The sequence below is a fragment of the Sapajus apella genome, unplaced genomic scaffold (assembly GCF_009761245.1).
Source record: "Sapajus apella isolate SASKATOON/1434 unplaced genomic scaffold, GSC_monkey_1.0 scaffold51, whole genome shotgun sequence".
NCBI classification, from domain to species: domain Eukaryota; kingdom Metazoa; phylum Chordata; class Mammalia; order Primates; family Cebidae; genus Sapajus; species Sapajus apella.
In genome coordinates, this window is record NW_022436991.1 from 9036856 (window position 1) to 9055772 (window position 18917).

At 43.9% G+C, this 18917-nt stretch overlaps 1 protein-coding gene across 1 annotated transcript in view; it reads left to right on the forward strand.

The window, feature by feature from the left end:
• Positions 1 to 18917, forward strand: part of OTOA (otoancorin) — an 81697-nt gene that overhangs the window by 36955 nt on the left and 25825 nt on the right. Inside the window, exons 14-20 of the mRNA XM_032242938.1 lie at positions 26 to 166; positions 2530 to 2588; positions 2777 to 2894; positions 6290 to 6363; positions 9833 to 9968; positions 11519 to 11709; positions 13801 to 13894. Of these exons, the coding sequence (XP_032098829.1) occupies positions 26 to 166; positions 2530 to 2588; positions 2777 to 2894; positions 6290 to 6363; positions 9833 to 9968; positions 11519 to 11709; positions 13801 to 13894 (813 nt within the window). The remainder of the gene's footprint in view (positions 1 to 25; positions 167 to 2529; positions 2589 to 2776; positions 2895 to 6289; positions 6364 to 9832; positions 9969 to 11518; positions 11710 to 13800; positions 13895 to 18917) is intronic.

An 18917-nucleotide genomic window follows, 5' to 3' on the forward strand; every position in this document is an offset into this window, starting at 1 on the left:
TTGTGTTGCTTCTCACTTTTGGCAGATGATCGAATCGGGAGACACTGCCTCAGGCATTGTGGAGATACAAGGGGCTTTCTTTAAGGAAGTGTCTCTCTTTGATTTAAGGAGGGAACCTGGATTCAACTCTACAGTCCTGAAGGAAAAGGAACTTGGGAGGAGCCAGGTATTACCATGAAGCAGAGATTGATCCTATATTTCTGTCTGTCTGGTGAGAATGAATGGTCTCTTTTAAGGTTAATTTGATAAAAGAAATTTATTTCTGTGTGATTAAACCCAGGAGGCAGAATAGTATAGTATTAAGAAATTGAACAGGCAGAGGCAGGAGGATCGCCTGACGCCCAGAGTTCAAGACCAGCCTGGGCAACATAGAAAGACCCTGCCTCTACAAAAAGTTAAAAAATGAGCCAGGCATGGTGATGCATGCCTGTGGTCCCAGCTGCTCAGGAGGCCGGGGCAGGAGAATCCCTTGAGCCTGGGAGTTCCACACTGCAGTGAGCTATGGTCATGCCACCGCACTCCAGTCTGGGCAACAGAGCAAGACCGTGCCTCTTAAAAAAAAACGAGTTAGACAAGACCTTAGCATGAATTCTGGCTCCCACTTATTTATTAGCTTTGGAGAAGTTCCTTACATGGCCTCAGTTTTCTCGTGTGCAAAATGGGGATAATTTTGATAATAAAATGAGGGTCACTGGTGTATGCCAGCTGGGCCATGTGCTATAAATACTCACGGCTGTGATGTGTCTTATTAAACGCTGCCAGCATTGAGGCTGCTTGGGGGGATGGTGCTGTTGAAGTGGATGCTCTGCCTTAGTACTGTCCTTGATTTCCTTTGCATTCAGTTAGTCTTCATTACATGCACCCAGCAAATGTTTATCAAGCACTGCTCATCAATGCGCCAGGTGCTGTTCACAGTGCTGAGGGTGCAAAAGTGAATGAAATAGACACAAATCCCTGTCTGTTCCAGGGCCTCTTGCTCAGGGTCTCTCATGAGGCTGGATGATATCCCAGTGACCTATTGCTGTGTCACAAACCACCTCTAAATTTAGTGACAGTGGCAACCATTTTATTATTTTATTTTTTGAGGCAGAATCTCTTGGTAGCTCAGGCTGGAGTACAGTGGCACAATCTTGGCTCACTGTAACCTCCGTCTCCTGAGTTCAAGCAATCCTCATGCCTCTGCCTCCTGAGTAGCTGGGATTACAGGCACATGCTGTCAGGCCTGGCTAATTTATGTATTTTTTTTTATCTAGATGGGGTTTTACCATGTTGGCCAGGCTGGTGTCAAATTTCTGACCTCAAGTGATCCGCCTGCATTGGCCTCCCAAAGACTTGGGATTACAGGTGTGAGCCAGGGTGCCCGGCCAATCATTTTATTTTGGAAAATACATCCTGCCACCAAAAACTTCAAGATACGTTTGTCTCCACCAGGCATGGTGGTCCATGCCTGGAATCCCAGCACTCTGGGAAGCTGAGGCAGGTGGATCACAAGGTCAGGAGATCGAGACCACCCTGGCCAACATGGTGAAACTTATCTCTACTAAAATACAAAAAATTAGCTGGGCGTGGTGGCACATGCCTGTAGTCCCAGCTACTCAGGAGGCTGAGGCAGGGGAATTGCTTGAACCCAGGAGGTGGAGGTTGCAGCGAGCTGAGATTGCCCCACTGCACTCCAGCCTGGCAACAGAACAAGACTCCGTCTCAAAAAAAAAAAGATACTTTTGTCTCAGCCACTGGGCTGATGGATTGTCATTTCCTGAGATGGGGAAGACCATGGGAGGGTCCCAGAATTTGACCCCATGCCCAAGGAAGTCTCTGGGGCCACACACAGTGTCCAGAACTTCTCTCCATCGCCCGCCCCTTTTGCCTGGGCTTTTGTGCTGCTTTATGGCTCTCAGCTACCATGTCTAACACTAGCTCATAATTTATTCTGTTTGGGGAATGATGCTCAAAGTTTCAGAGTCTATAAAATAGACAAATGTAGTACTTGATTGCATCTGCAAGTTAGGGATTCTGTAAAATTATGTTCCTTAAAACAAATGACTCCCCTGTCTACTTAACATTGTTCTAGAGTGCTCATCTGGGGGTGGTTGGAAACGGGTGCATGCTGCCGGCTGCAGGTACTTTATTGCTGGTGCTTTCTAGCCCATCCTGGTCTATTCTGGGATGCCTGGTGTTCAGGACCTGGCAGGTGCACATGTAAATAGGAGTCACAGGGAGTTCTCAGCTGGTCAGCAGCTTCATAAAGCACAGGATGTAAAACTCCAGCCCTGCCACCAACATCTTTGCTTCTTATCTGCCTCATGGAGTATAGGGAATCACCTGGCGTGTGAGAGCAGGGTTCTGGAATTACCTTGACACCAATTCAAATCTTGGCACTGCCACTTAGCAATGGTCTGGTCCTACGTAACTGACATAACCTGTGAAGCCTCCATTTCCCCATCTGTAAAATGGGATTGTGGGGCGCCTTCCCGATAGGGCCTCACGCTGAGTGTGCCATCAGTGCTGTCGATCATTCTCTTCTCTCAGGCTCTGTTCCTGTATGAGCTTCTGTTAAAGACCACCAGAAGACCTGAGGAGCTTCTGAGGTAGGACAACGTAACTTAGCCTGGATGCCGAACAGGCTTCCTTCTGCCAGAGGAGCCTACTTTCCCAGGAGGGAGAGTTAGGCAGTCACGTCTATAGCATGTGTCTGATCACGTCTGCCTTCTCCTGCTCTTTCTTTCCTCTCCTCCCCAACCCCTTTCTCTCCCGAGTCCCTTGTTTTGTTTTCTAGTGCTGGGCAGCTGGTGAAAGGTGTGACCTGCTCACACATTGATGCCATGAGTGCCGACTTCTTTCTGGCCCATTTCCAGGATTTTCAGAACAACTTCGCCTTGCTTTCACCATATCAGGTACCGTTTAAAGCATTTTCTAACTTCTGATTCTCTCTCCCTTCCCCAGTCACTGGGCTGGCATTGGCTGTGGCTTCTAAAGATCTTTATGCCAGAATTATTCAGACACAAGTGATGACTTGGGGCCAAAGATTGAGTCAGGTTTTTTTTTTTTTTCCAGTTTCTTTTAAAGCAGCTCCAAATACCCACATCTCTACAGCCAAAGTATCAACAGATTGATTATTCCATTCTCAAAGTTGAAGCTTAAAATATATTCATAAGGGATAGTATTTTGCATGTTCACAATTATGCTCTCCTGGGATGGAAGATAATTCTTCAGCTAGTATTCCAATGCTTTGCAGGAATAGCTGTGAATGCGAACAGTACTCTGAGAGCATTTGCTTTCTCACTTAAAACTTCATTTTCCAAAAGACTATGGAGGCTGTTTAACCCTTTGGGGGCACTGGAAGCAGTAACTAATTTTTTTTTTTTTTTGACAGGATCTTGCCCTGTCGCTCAGGCTGGAGTGCAGTGGCACGATCATGGTTCACTGCAGCCTCAACCTCCTGGGCTCAAGTGATCCTCCCACCTCAGCCTCTTGAGTAGCTAGGACTAAAGGTATACATCACCATGCCTGGCTAACTTATTTATTTTTCACAGAGTTGGGGTCTTGATATGTTGCCCAGGCTGGTCTCAAACACCTGGGCTCAAGTGATCCTCCTGCCTCAGCCTCCCAAAGTGCTGGCATGGCAGGCATGAGCCACTGAGCCCAGCCAGTGACTGATTTTTCACAGTGTCTAAGCCAGTAAACACAGGCCTTGCAACATTTGAACTTCCGGTGTGAACCATTGGCTTACAGACTCCTGTAATGGATATAAAAGGCATCTTCTCAACTCTGGCCTTGTGTTTCAGACCAGAGTAAAGAGTTTCCAAAAAGTAAATTATCTCCCAGAAAACCAGGAAGCATAGCGTGCTTGGTGTATAATCCTTTGAGATCATTAGAGGAATATGTAAAGTTTTAATGAAACTCTGTCATTCTCTTGGACTGTTAATTCTTTTAGTGACTCTCAGAGCTGAGCTCGCGTCAGCTTTGTCTGGAAGGCTGTTAAAACACAAATTGGGACCCCACTCCCAGAGTTTTACATATAGTAGGTAACGGGTGAGGCCTGAGGCTTTGCATTTCTAATGGGTTTGCCAGTACAAACCACTGAACTATATTAAAAGACCTGCCCAAGTGGACAAGCCAGTAATTGAGCAAATGGATGGAGGCCAGACCTGCTTTGAGGAAGACCTACATGTTCGAGCAGGAAGGTTTGCCCCAACAAAGGTGCTTCCCTAGGCTTCCAGTTCTCAGAGCCTTCAAATACCAGTTAATTAGAAACTTTACCTTTCTTATTTATATTTTTACGGAAAACACATTATTATTATTATCATTATTATTATTGAGACAGGATCTTGCTCTGTTGCCCAGGCTGGAATGTAGTGGTTCGATCTCAGCTCACTGCAACCTCCGCCTCCAGGTTCAAGTGATTCTCCTGCCTCAGCCTCCCGAATAGCTGGGATTTTAGCCTCCCGCCACCACACCTGGCTAATTTTTTGCATTTTTAGTAGAGACAGGGTTTCACCATGTTGGCCAGGTGGTCTCGAACTCCTGACCTCCAGTGATCCACCAGTCTCAGCCTCCTAAAGTGCTGGGATTACAGGCATAAGCCACCACGCCTGTCCTGAAAACACGTAATTATTACAAAAAAAAAAAAATAGAGAAAGTAAAATTTCCCCAAATTTTTCCTAGAGCAGTTGTTCTCAACAGAGTACCATTTTGGCCTCCTAGGGACTTTTGGCTATGTCTGCAAATACTTTTGGTAGTCACAGCTGGAGCAGAGCTACTGGCATCTAATGGATAGAAGCCAGGGTTGTGGTTCAACATCCTACAATGCATAAGACAGCATCACTACACAGAGGTATCTGGTCCAAAATGTCAATAATACTGAGGTGTTTGAACCATGTTTCAGAGGCAACTATAAAGAACAGTTTGCTCTCATTTTTGAGAGTTTTATTTTATATATAAAATATAGGCCAGGTGCAATGACTCATGCCTGTAATTCCTGCACTCTGGGAGGCTGAGGTGGGAGGATCACTTGAGGACATGGGTTTGAAACGAACCTGGGCAATGTGTAGCAAGACTCTATCTCTACAAAATATACAAAAATTAGCCAGGTGTGGTGGCACATGCCTGTAGTCCTAGCTACTTGGGAAGCTGAGGCAGGAGGATCACTTGAACTCATGAGTTCAAGGCTGCAGTGAGCTATAATCGAGTCACTGCATTCCAGCCTGGGTGGCAGAGTGAGACTCTATCTTTGAACAAAATTTAAAAAAACATATATACTTATGTGTAATATAGAAACCACAAGTGGGCTGGGTGCAGTGGCTTATGCCTATAATTCTAGCACTTTGGGAGGCCGAGGTGGGCGGATCACTTGAGGTCAGGAGTTTGAAACCAGCCTGGCCAACATGTTGAAACCCCATCTCTACTAAAAATAATAAAAAAAAATTAGCCATTCGTGGTGATGGGTGCCTGTAATCCCAGCTACTCGGGAGGCTGAGGCAGGAGAATTGCTTGAACTTGGAAGGTGGAGGTTGCGGTGAGTTGAGATTGCATCACTGTACTCCAGCCTGGGTGACAGAGCGAGACTGTCACTCTGGTTTAAAAAAAAAACAACAAAAAACCCGTAAGTGAGCTCATACTATACACACTGTTCTGTTTAACTATGTATATGGCTAAGCTATATATATATATATATATATATATATAAAACTATATATAGTTAAGCTATCTATATAACTATATATAATTAAGTATAACTATATATAGTTAAATATAACTGTATAACTATATGCATAGTTATACATATAAACTATATATAGTTTAACAGAATAGTGTGTATAATAGCTCATTTGTGGTTTTTACATGATATATAACTATATAATGTAATATAGCTTAACTATATATATGCACATGCATAAAATAGCACAGACATCATTTAGTGTCGATATATATAAATCTACCTTATTAAAACAAAGTAGGTGCACTATTCCATTGTAAGTATATACCATATTTTACTTAACCAATCCCCTACTGAGGAATGTTAAAATTATATCTCCCTTTCTTGCAGATATAAACAAAATTGTGATGAGCATTCTCATAGTTAAATGTCTGTGTTCATGTTTGTTATTGCCTTAATGATCTCATCCATGCACTAGGCACAGTAGTGGTACCCACATCATAGAGTGCTCTATTGCACAAGTGAACACACATGAAGCACTTAGAATAGTGCCTCAATAGCACATGGAAAGCACTATCTGTGTTTGCTGTTCTTCTTACTGCACTAAATCCCCAGAAATGCTTAATCTTTCAGGTTAATTGTTTGGCGTGGAAATACTGGGAAGTTTCCAGGTTGTCTATGCCACCTTTCCTCTTGGCTGCACTCCCGTAAGTGAACACAAGCCCCCACTTTCTGGCGCAGTAGGGTCCGTGGGAATCACTGAAGTCAAAGTGATTTTCTCCCCACTGGGTTTTCTTGAGGAACCAGAGGCAGAATGAAGCGTGCCTTAGACAGTTAAGCCCTTGAGGTCCAGGATTTCAATTCTAGCATCACACAGACCCTCTTGCTTTTCTTGTTATGTAAAAACCAAGCCGAAGCAACCCAAGCCTGAATGAGTGTCTGTCAGTGAAGCAAGTCCCAGCTGGCCTGGCTTTGTGGCTGTGCCAGGCTCCACAGGAATCAGGGCTGATGGGAGCAGTAGGCGTTTCTCTTGGCATGTGTGAGCTTTCAGGCCTGCAGGACAGCCCTGCTTTTCAAACATGATCTGGACATTGTTTCTCTCCTTGTCTCCTGATTTCCCTCTACCTTCTTTTGCTCTTATTGTCTTTATTCATTCAAAAAAATGTTCATTGAGTACTTGCTGTGTGCTATTTCTCAGATACCTAAATTTTCTTTTTATAAGATCTTATAATCTCATGGTGGGAGAGAGAATAGACAAGCATGAATTCAATTATAATATCAGGTTGATATTTGATTGAAAACGATAGAACTGAAACTCAAACTGACTTATGCAATAAAAGGGAATTTTTGATTCAGGTAATTGGAAAGTTCAGAGAGGGACTTCAGGCATGGCTGAATCTAGAGGTTCAAATGATATCATTTGTCTCTTGTTCCAGCTTTTCTCTGTTGGCTTCGCTATCAGGCAAGTTCTTTCTCTGTGGGAACCCTGGCAGATCTAAGGTTAAATTTTCCCAGCTTCATATTCAGGGAAAAGAGAAAAATGTTCTTTACCCATGATTCTCAATACACATCTTGGGTTTGACTCTCATTGACCTTAATTGGGCAAATTTGTTTTTCTTGAACCAATCAGTGAGATTGGGAGGATGGGTAACTTTGACTTTGATCTGTATTTGCACCCCTGGAGCTGGAGAGAAAACACAAGGACCTACAGCGTGGGAGGGTGTTTTCCAAGAAAAACCAGATGCTTTCCAAGAAAGCCAGGTGCTGTTACACACCTCTGTTAGCACAGAGGCAGAAGAACATATTTTTGGGGAAGATGTTGAATCTGGTTTTGGGACAGTCAAGTGGTGGGGTTGAGTAGGCCAGATGGGTTTCATGCAGCCTTTCTTAACTTTTTTATTGCCTTCCAAGGAGAGGCAAAGGGGACAGATAATGAGCACTGGGCATAGGGGAGGGAATATCACCTACAGACTGGAGAAACAGGGGAGACTGAACTCATGCTGGATAGAGAGTTTAAGATGAACATTCCAGGCAGTGGAATGGGAATGTCCAGTTCAGCAGTCAGTAAGAAAAGCAAAGCACTCTGGGAACATGGGGGTGTAATCACATGGGGGTGTATCTGCAGAGTAGATAGGGGAGAGAAAGCCAGAGGAGCAAGGGACATCAGATCATGGGGGCTTTGCGAAGTGAGGTGTTTCACTCATATTCTGTGTGCAGCCATCAGATTTATATTTCAGAAAGATTATACCCTCTACGCATATGGAGGATACAATGCAGGGAGGCTGAATGGAAGGAAGGGAGGCAGCAGATTATTTCAGTAACCCAGATCTTGGCATGGCATTTATTTCACTCATTCATGTCTCAGCTCAAATGGAACTGCCTTAGAAGGGGCTCGTTTGATTACTCCCATCATCATTCTCTTTTACCATTTTATTTTCTTCCTTACATTAATTAATTAATTAATTTTTGAGACAGAGTCTCACTCTGTCACCCAGGCTGGAGTGCAGTGGTGTGATCTTGGCTCATTGCAACCTCTGCCACCTGGGTTCGAGCGATTCTCCCACCTCAGCCTCCCTGGTAGCTGGGATTACAGACATGTGTCATCACACCCTACTAATTTTTGTATTTTTTGGTAGAGACAGGGTTTCACCTTGTTGGCTAGGCTGGCCTCGACCTCAGAAGACCTGCCTCAGCCTCCCAAAGTGCTGGGATTACAGGTGTGAGCCACCACACCTGGCCTTCTTCCTTACATTTATTAATAGCTGAAACAAAATATTTTATTCATTGGTTTCTGTGTTTCTTGTCTCTACTAGAATTAAGCACCACAAATGCAGGACCATTTGTGTCTTGTTCATTGTTATATTTGGTGCCTAGAACAGTACCTAGCTTACTGTAGATGCTTTGTAGATATTTGTTGGATGAAGGAAGAAATAAATAAGATAGTAGTACTGGGAATGGAGAAGTAAGAATAGATCTTTTGTTGTTGTTTCGAGACAGGGTCTCATTCTGTCACCCAGGTTGGAGTGCAGTGGTGTGAACTGAGCTCACTGCAACCTCGGCCTCCCAGGTTCAAGTGATTCTTCTCCTTCAGCCTCTGGAGTAATTGAGACCACAGGTGCATACAACCATGCCTCCCTAATTTTTTGTATTTTTGGTAGAGATGGGGTTTTACCATGTTGCTCAGGCTGGTCTCGAACTCCTGATCTCAGGTGATTCACCCACCTTGGCCTCCCAAAGTGCTGGGATTACAGTTGTGAGCCATCGCACCTGGCCAGAAGTGAGAACAGATTTGAATAATACTGAGGATATAGCAATGACAGTCTTGGGATAAAGAAAAAAAGGAGTGTGGGTTAGCACAGAGGCGGAAGAACATGTTTGGGGGAAGATGTCGAATCTGGTTTTGGAACAGTTGAGTAGTGGGTTCGAGTAGGCCAGATGGGTTTCATGCAGCCTTTCTCAACTTTTCTTATTGCCTTCCAAAGGAGAAAATTTTAATTTCTCCTAAGTCAAATAAATTATACACTGATGAAAAGTATTTTGAGTAGGGTCGAGCTTCAGTGGGTTACGGATCATTGTCGTAACTAAATATTTTTTACCCCTCATCCAAAACAATTTCTCCTTCTTGAGGGTGACATTGACCCTGTTGAGAATACATGGTCAAGAGCTGAAGGGTCAAGAGCTGAAGGCAGAGTTCTACACTGGAGATGACAGAATTTCTCTTTCTACTTTCTTTTTCTTACTTTTTTTCTCACTTTCTACTTATTCTCTCTACTCTTTGTCTCTTTCTTCACCTACTTTTCCTTTCTTTTTCATCTTCCCTCAAATAGTCCATCAATTAACATGTTTATGGAGAACCTATTCTCTGATCAGTGCTCTGGAGCATTATGGGTAGCATGATGGGAAGTTTGTTCCCACCCATAGAAGAAGAGCATGATGGGAAGTGTGTTGCCCATTCATAGAAGAGGACCATAATGGGAAATTTGTTCCCACCCGTAGAAGAGAAGCACGATGGATGGGAGGTTTGCTACCTGCCACAGGGAGCCACAGCATCACTGGGGAGAACAAATATTTAAAGAATGCCCCTGGGATGAACTCTTGGGCATGTGGACCCTGATTTTAGGGGCCAATAGCAAGCAGCCAGTTCCTTCTCCTCTTGTTCTCCCCATCTCTCTCCAGGGCCCGCTACCTGGCTTCTGTCCCAGCCTCTCAGTGTGTGCCCTTTCTGATCAGCCTGGGGAAGAGCTGGTTGGACTCCTTGGTTTTAGATTCTCACAAAAAGACTTCAGTCCTCAGGAAAGTGCAGCAGTGCCTGGTAAGAAAACTTCCTGGGTGTCCCCTCCCCTCTAGATGTCTGTGGCCATCTTGGGGAGCCCTGTGAGGGATCTGTCTGGGATCTCGAGCCTGCTATGATGGCCGGAAGTCTGACTTGTAGGTCTTGAAGCTGACTCTAAAGCTGCTGGTTGGAACCATCTTGGTCATTGGTTCTGGTGACTTCTGGCCCAGGGCCCAAAGGAGAGGAGGCTACTCTTGAGGGATGGGAAGAGCCCGTACCCAGAGTCTGGGTGCCAGTGATTGGTTATGTGGCTTTGGGCAAATCACCTTCCCTCCCTGAGCCTCAGTCTCCTCATCTGTAGGGTGAGTGTAATAGCACATCCCCCATAGAGTATTTTTTTTTTTTGGGACAGAGTCTCACTGTGTCACCCAGGCTGGAATGCAGTGGTGTGATCTCAGCTTGCTGCAACCTCTGCCTCCCAGGTTCAAGTGATTCTCCTGCCTCAGCCTCCCAAGTAGCTGAGACTACAGGTGCACACCACCACACTTGCCTATTTTTTGTATTTTTAGTAGAGACAGGGTTTCACCATGTTGGCCAGGCTGGTCTCAAACTCCTGACATCAGGTAATCCACCCATCTCAGCCTCTCAAGATATTGAGATTACAGCCATGAGCCACCATGCCAGGTCTTCTCATAGAGTATTGAGAGCACGAAATGGGCAATGTATTATTTAATGTAAAGGCTCAAAGACCAGAGTGTCTGGGAGTGAATCCTAGCCTTGCCACTAGCTGGCAGTTTCTTTATCCTTAAAAAATGGATAATAGTAGTACTTACTTCTTACAGTTACTTTGAAGATGAATAGATTGAGACCCATAGATACTCAGACAGTGCCCGCACATAGGAAATACACAATAAATGTCAACAATTTCTGTCATTTTGTGAAAGTGCAAAAGAGCTTTGAAGGCTTTCGAGTGCCATACAAACTTTGAAGTGCTGTTTTTATTTTTGTGGTGCTAATAGTATAACGGTGGTTGAACTCTGGAATATTCTCAGAGCAATAACAATGACAGCAGTGCTCATTTACTGAGTGCTCCTGGTGTGCCAAGATCAGAGTTTCCCAGATATCTGAGGCCTGCCTCTCTGGGGAAGATCAGGTCTCGTTCCATCTCTAGAATCCGTTACAGAGTAGGCAATTCAGATCCTGAAATCTTTAAGAGTTTGGGATTGGAACTTTTTTTTTTTTTTTGAGACAGTTTTCCTCTGGAGGCTGGAGTGAAATGGCATGATCTTGGCTCACTGCAACCTGTGCCTCCTGGGTTCAAGTGATTCTTGTGCCTCAGCCTCCCAAGTAGCTGAGGCAACAGGCATGTACCATGATGACTGGCTAAGTTTGTATTTTAGATGGGGCTTCACCCTGTTGGCCAGGCTGGTCTCAAACTCTTGGCCTCAAGTGATCCACCTGCCTCAGCCTCGCAGAGTGTTGGGATTATAGGCGTGAGCCACAGCGTCCAGCCCCCAGGATGTGTGTCTAATGGCTCATGATCTTATGCCCTGCTGGAACTGCCCATTGACTCCACTTGTTGGGTTTAGGATGACTCCATTCCTGATGAGTACACTGTGGACATCGTGGGAAACCTGCTCTGTCACTTGCCGGCAGCCATCATCGACAGGGGGATCTCCTCTAGGGCCTGGGCCACTGCCTTGCACGGTCTCAGAGACTGCCCAGACCTCAACCCCGAGCAAAAGGCTGCAGTGAGGCTCAAGCTCCTGGGACAGTATGGGTGAGGAACGGCTGGTGATTGGCTTTTGGGGGTGTGGTATGCTCTGCGGGAGGGACACCCAACCTTGGATCTCCTGCCCTACCAACAGAAGCCTCTGGCTTAGGATGAGATAAAATTCTTATGCTTATTTTGGAAATGTGACCTTTCTTCTTTTGGTTTCAGATTTGCTGTAAAGTGGAATCAATAGTTAACTGCCCTACAAATCTCAAAGAGTTGTTACTTACATTGCTTGGCATATGAAAGGGAAAATTTGGAAAAGATGGTCCTTTACAGATGCAAGGTGGTGGTATTATTATTAAAGACTTTTTTTTTTTTTTTTTTTCGAGACAGGGTCTCACTCTGTCACCCAGGCTGCAGTGCTGTGGCACAATAATGGCTCGCTGCAGCCTCAACTTCCTTGGGCTCAGGTGATCCTCCCACCTCAGCCTTCTGAGTAGCTGGGCCACAGGTGCACATCACTATACTGAGCTAATTTTTGTATTTTTTTTTAAGGGATAGCATTTCACCATGTTGCCTAGGTGGGTCTTGAACTCCTGGGCTCAAGGGATTTACCCACCTCAGCCTCCCACAGTGCTGGAATTACAGGCATGAGCCATCATGCCTGATCCTAGAGACTATTTTTAAAACTAGTTTTAGGTTCTCAGAAAAATTGAGACGATAGAGATTTCCCATCTCCCTCTGACCCCGTACATGCATAAGCTCCCCATGATCAATATCCCCCACCAAAGTTGTACTTTTATTAGAATTGATGAACCTATGTTGACATTATTGTCATTGGATTCTCATTACCACCCAAAGTCCATATTTTACATTAGGGTTCACTCTTGGTGCTTTCCATACTATGGGTTCAGACAAGTGTATAATAACATGTATTCACTGTTATAGTATCATATGGAGTATTTTTGCTGCCCTAAAAATCCTTCCAGGCTTTTTCTGTTCATTCCTCCCTCACTCCTAATTCCTGACAACCACTGATAACTTTTGCCTTTTCTAGAATATCATATATTAGGAATCATACAGTAGACAGCTTTTTCAGATAGATTTCTTTTACTAATAGGCACTTAAGTTTTCTCCAGGTGTATTTTTGGCTTGATAGCTCATTTCTTTTTAGTGCTGAATAATATTTCATTGTCTTAATGAACCACAGTTTATTTAGCCATTCACCCACCAAAGGACATCTTGGTTGCTTCCAAGTTTTGGCAGTTATGGATAAAGCTGCTATAAACATCCGTATGCAGGTTTTCATGTAGACATAAGTTTTCACCTCCTTTGCATAAATACCAAAGTGTGTGTTTGCTGGGCTATATGGCAAAATCATGTTTGCTTTTGTAAGAAATCACCAAAATGTCTTCCAAAGTGGCTGTATGATTTTGCATTCACACCAGCTGTCACTGCTAATTGGGCAGACCTCCTTTAGAGATGTCACCAAAGATAGTGTAATGCTCTTCACTGTAGGCATTTATGGTCTATATAAGAATAACAGTGGATTCTGGGTCAGTGCTTTTATTTTATCCTGCCAAATTCAAGAGAAAATTTCTTTCTTATTCTCAGAGAAGACTGTTATGGTAAATTAAAAGGAGGAAATATATCATTGCTCTTCTATTGAGGAGGCGGAGGAAGGAAACACTGTGATATAAATGGCAGAAATTCAATAGTTCAATTCAAACTGAAGAGAATGGGGATGTATTGAATTCAGGAATGGAATATGATGGAAAACTATATGGGTGGTCTTCAGGCATGGCTGAATCAAGTGTCTCAAATGACATCATCAGGAATACGTTCCTCCAGTTCCTCAGCTGTTCCTTGGTGTGGTCTTTATTTTTTCCACTTGGTTATATGAATGTCCTACAGAATCCTCTTTACTGCCAGAGATACCAGAGAAAAGAGAGCTTCTCTGATAGTTCCATCAAAATTCCCAGGGATGACTCTGGTTGGTCAGCCTGCATCACATGCCAATTTTCTTGGTCAAGGAAATGGGATCATGTGATTGACAGCTTTTCTAAGTATAAGATAATCTATTCCTGAAAGAAAAGGCAACAGATGTTTACCACAGCATGGTTTTTCACTTTACTGGCTATTATCTTTTTTTAGACTCCCTCAGTACTGGACAGCTGAGACCACGAAGGACTTGGCATCCTTTCTAGTGCTTTTCTCAGGAGATGAATTAAGCTCTATAGCCATAAAGGTAATGTTGTGCTCCATCTTAAGAAGGCTGAAGGAGTTTGAAGGGAAAGAAAGTGTGGTCAGTTATACACCATTGGGTTTACTGCTGTCTATGGTTCTGGAAGCTTCCTCCCTGCCTCAAAGCTAAGAGGTTTCCAGCTCCATTCCAGGATGTGAAGGGTTCTGGAAAAGGGAGTGAGGCCACAGCTAAATGAACTCAGGCCCTTTGGTGTGGCCCTCTAGGCCGATGTGTGCAGACAGGTGTCGCTTAGCCACCACTCTGCTATTAGTGTGCATGTCACATGCACACCTGTCCTGGCTTTCACACTGGCTGGTGCCCTATGCACATGCACATGTATTCTCAGTGTATGCAATCACATGTGCAAACACATTCAATCCAATAACAAGTCTTTATTGACCATTAAATTTGGGCACAGCACTTTTCTTGGAGTAACGCTCCAGAAGTTAGACAGTCTAGGCCAAGGGACATGCAAAATGAGCATGAATTGGTTATTTTTATTGCATTACAAAGCCACAGCATCTCAAGGGTATAGAACAATTCTCATGTATCTCTTGCTGCCTGATTTGTGGGTCACTGGGACAGCCCTGCTCCGTAAGGCTGTCTCTGGAGCCCAGGCTCTAGAACTTGTTCTCACCATGGAGGTGTGAAGCTACCAAAAAGGGAAGGGATAAGTACAATTCTCCTTCTGCCCTAGGCTGGAAATTGGCACGCTATCACTTCTGCCACATTCCAATGGCCAAAGTAAGTTAGATGACCAAGCCCAACTTTAATGGGGCAGGAAGGAGTTTCCTTCCATGGAGGTAGAGGGTAGGAAAGTAAAGGAGCGAATGTTTGCTGAACAGTAACCAGATCCCCCACAAAGCACATCCACACACTCTCATTCCTGCCCTTGTAGGTGCAAGGTGCACATGGTCACACATGCTCAGCAGGGCCTGAACACACAGAATTTCACCTAGGATCACACATGCACAGCACACATTATGAAGTCCAGTCATAGTAAAATCATATTCTGGATGTTCAAACATATAGTCATAAGCAGTTGATGCACAAATGTTTATTTTTATTTTATTATTTTATTTTTGAGATGGAGTCTTCCTCTATTGTCCAGGCTGGAGTGCAGTGGCACAATCTTGGCTCACTGCAACCTCTACCTCCCATGTGCAAGTGATTCTCCTGCCTCAACCTCCCAAGTAGCTGGGATACAGGCACCTGTCACTATGCTCTGTTGGGTTTTATATTTTTAGTAGAAACAGTGTTCCACTATGTTGGCCTGGCTGGTCTTGAACTCCTGACCTCAAGCGATCCACTCGCCTCAGCCTCCCAAGTGCTGAGATTATAGGTGTGAGCCACCATGCCCAGCCCTGACGCACAAATGTTATATATCTCTCTAAAATTTTTCCTTTCTTGTTGTTTTCTTATGTTTATATTAAAAAATTTTTTTTCCCCAAGTTGTTGGGGAAATGATGGTATCTGGTTACATAAGTAAGTTCTTTAGTGGTGATTTGTGAGATTTTGGTGCACCTATCAGCTGAGCAGTATACACTTCATCATATTTGCAGTCTTTTATCCCTTACACCCCTCCCACTCTTCCATCCAAGTCTCCAAAGTCCATTGTATCATTCTTACGCCTTTGGGTCCTCATAGTTTAGCTCCCACATATCAGTGAGAACACACATATATCCATCTAATCTTAAAAGAGTAAACTTCTGAAATTGAAAAAGTATTGCATCAACACTGAAATTTCAAAAACACAGTATAGAGTTAAAAAAAAAAAACAACAAAACAACCCAGGTTGCAAAAGAATATCCATAGTAGGATACGAAGTAAATAAATACTAGCTGAATTAATTTAAACCATACGCAAGCCAAGTTTATATGTAAGAGAAGTGTAAAAGTGAATACCAAATTCAGGGTGACAGTTACTTCTGGGGAAGTAGGAAGGCAAAGAGTGAAGAAGAGACATTAATTATACTGTGATGTTTTATTTCTTAAGCTGGGTTGTGAGGACATGGGTGTTTTGTTGTATTATTCTGCATACTCTTTTTACTGGAAATGTTTAATAAAACAAGTAGTACATGCTCCTGGTTAACAAATCCCAATTGCACCAAAGGTAATAGGGTGAGAAGCAGGTCTCCCTCCCACCCCAGACTTCTAGTTCCCTAGCCTCCCTCTTCAGAGGCAACTGCTGTCCCCAATCTCTTCTGCATCCTTTCAGAAAAATCCTGAATACCTATGTAACAAGTTTTATATAGGTATAAAAATACCTATTTAACAAGCCTGGCCAACATGGCAAAACCCCATGTCTACTAAAAACACAAGAGTGTATACATACTCTTCTTTAAAAAACACAAAATGGAAAATACCATTCACTCTGCTATGCACATTGCTTTCTAAAAGTTAACTGTCTTAGAGCTGTTGCTTTCAGCCTTAGCTGCATGTTACAATCACCTGGGGAGATTCCAAGATGGACCAATCCATGGTACCCACCCCAGATCAGCTGACTCAGAATCTTTAGGGGCTGGCTCTGGTTGTCTGTAGAATTCCCAGGTGATTCTTATGCACAGCCAGGGTTGAGAACTGCTGACCTTTCTGAAGATGAGACTAAAAGGGAAGCTACATAGGCTGAGAGGCTTTCTCTCTGGGTGAGCTGGGATCCAGTAAGGCATAGCTCTTTGTAGGGCTTGATGAATTCCCTGGGCTCACGGACAGGTCTCTAAATAATATCCCAAGTCTTGACAAAGTGCATTCATTCTAGATGAGAAATGGCACTTTTTCGAAGGCAACCCAAAGTTCCCTAAGTTCCCTCATTGCTAGTCTCCATCCAGAATGTTGAGACAACCATTCTTCACCTCCTTTTCATGATAAATACTGTGTTAGGCAATTTTTTTTTGAGATGGAGTCTTACTTTGTCACCTAGGCTGGAATGCAGTGGCACTATCTCGGTTCACTGCAACCTCCACCTACTGGGTTCAAGCCATTCTCCTGTGTCAGCCTCTCAAATAGCTGGGATTATAGGCATGCACCACCAAGCCCAGATAATTTTTGTATTTTTTGTAGAGATGAGGTTTCACCATGTTGGCCAGGCTGGTCTTGAACCGCTGACCTCAGGTGATCCACCCACTTTGGCTTCCCAAAGTGCTAGGATTACAGGTGTGAGCCACTGCACCTGGCCTGTGTTAGGCAATTCTTGCATTGCTATAAAGAAATACCTGAGACTGGGTAATTTATAAAGAAAGAAGGTTTACATGGAATACTATGCGGCCATAAAAAGAATGAGAACATGTTGTTTGCAGGGACATGGATGGAGCTGGAGGCCATCATCCTTAGCAAACTAATGCAGGAACAGAAACCAAATACCGCATGTTCTCACTTATAAGTGGGTGCTAAATGATGAGAACACATTGACGCATAGAAGGAAACAACAGATACTGGGGCCTATTGGAGGGTGAAGAGTGGGAGGAAGGAGAGGATCAGGAAAAATAACTAATGGGTACTAGGCTTGATACCTGGGTGATGAAATAATTCATACCACAAACCTCCGTGACACAAGCTTACTTATGTAACAAACCTGCATATGTACCCCTAAATAAAATTGAATAAAAGTTAAATTAAAAAAAAAGAAGGCCAGGTACAGTGGCTCACACCTATAATCCCAGCACTTTGGGAGGCCAAGACAGGTGAATCACTTGAGCCCAGGAGTTTGAGACCAGCAAGGCCAATATAGTGAAACCCTGTCTATACTATAAAAAAAAAAATTGGCCTGGCACAGTAGTGCACACCTCCACCTCTAATCCCAGCTACTTAGGAGGCTGAGCCATGAGAATTGCTTGAGCTCGGGAGGTGGAGGTTGCAGTGAATAGAGATCATGTGACTGTACTCCAGCTTGGGTGACAGAGCAAGACTGTGAAAGGAAAAAAAAGAGGATTAATTGGTTCACGGCTCTGCAGACTGTACAGGAAGCATGATACTGGCATCTGCCAGCTTCTGGGAAGGCCTCAGGAAACTTACAATCATGGTGGAAGGCAGCGGGGAGCAGGGACGTCTTACTTGGCTAGCGCGGAAGCTAGAGAATGATCGGGGAGGTGCTACATGCATTTAAAAGACAAGATCTTGAGAGAACTCACTATTGTGAGGACAGCACCAAGGGGATTGTATTTAACCCTTCATGAGAAATCTGCCCCCATGATCCAATCACCTCTCACTGGACCCCACCTCCAACACTGGGGATTATATTTCAACATGAGATTTGGGTGGGGTACACATCCAAACTATATCAAATACAAAGTTTAGTAAAAATTTTGAAATAGCACCAAGCCAAAAAAGGGATAGGTACACCTACATTTTTTTTTTTTTTTTTTGAGACAGGGTTTTACTCCCATCGCCCAGGCTGGAGTGCAGTGACATGCTCCACTTACTACAACCTCTGCCTCCTGGGCTCAAGTGATCCTCCTGCCTCAGCCTCCTGAGTAGTTGGGATTGCAGGTGCACGCCACCACATCCAGCTACTTTTGGTATTTTGTGTTGTTGTTGTTGTTGTTGAGACGGAGTCTTGCTACTTTTTGTATTTTGTGGTTTTTTTTTTGTTGTTGTTGAGACGGAGTCTTGCTCTGTCACCAGGCTGGAGTGCAGTGGCAGGATTTCGGCTCACTGCAACCTCTGCCTCCCGGGTTCAAGTGATTCCCCTATCTCATGCTCCCCAGTAGCTGGGACTACAGATGTGCGCCACTACACCTGGCAAATTTTTGTATTTTTAGTAGAGATGAGGTTTCACCCTGTTGGCTAGGCTGGTCTTGAGCTCCTGACCTCAAGTGATTTGCCTGCCCTGACCTCCCAAAGTGCTGGGATTACAGGTATACGCAACCACATCTGGCCTAAACCTACTTTTTCTGTCAGTATTATCAGATTGCTTTGCTAATAGTGCACAATTTAACAGTCCCGCAGAAAAATGAATGTGCCCAGCATTAAGTATTAGCACTTTATTTTAGTTTTGTCAATCTGGTGAAAAGTGATGTACTTATGTTATT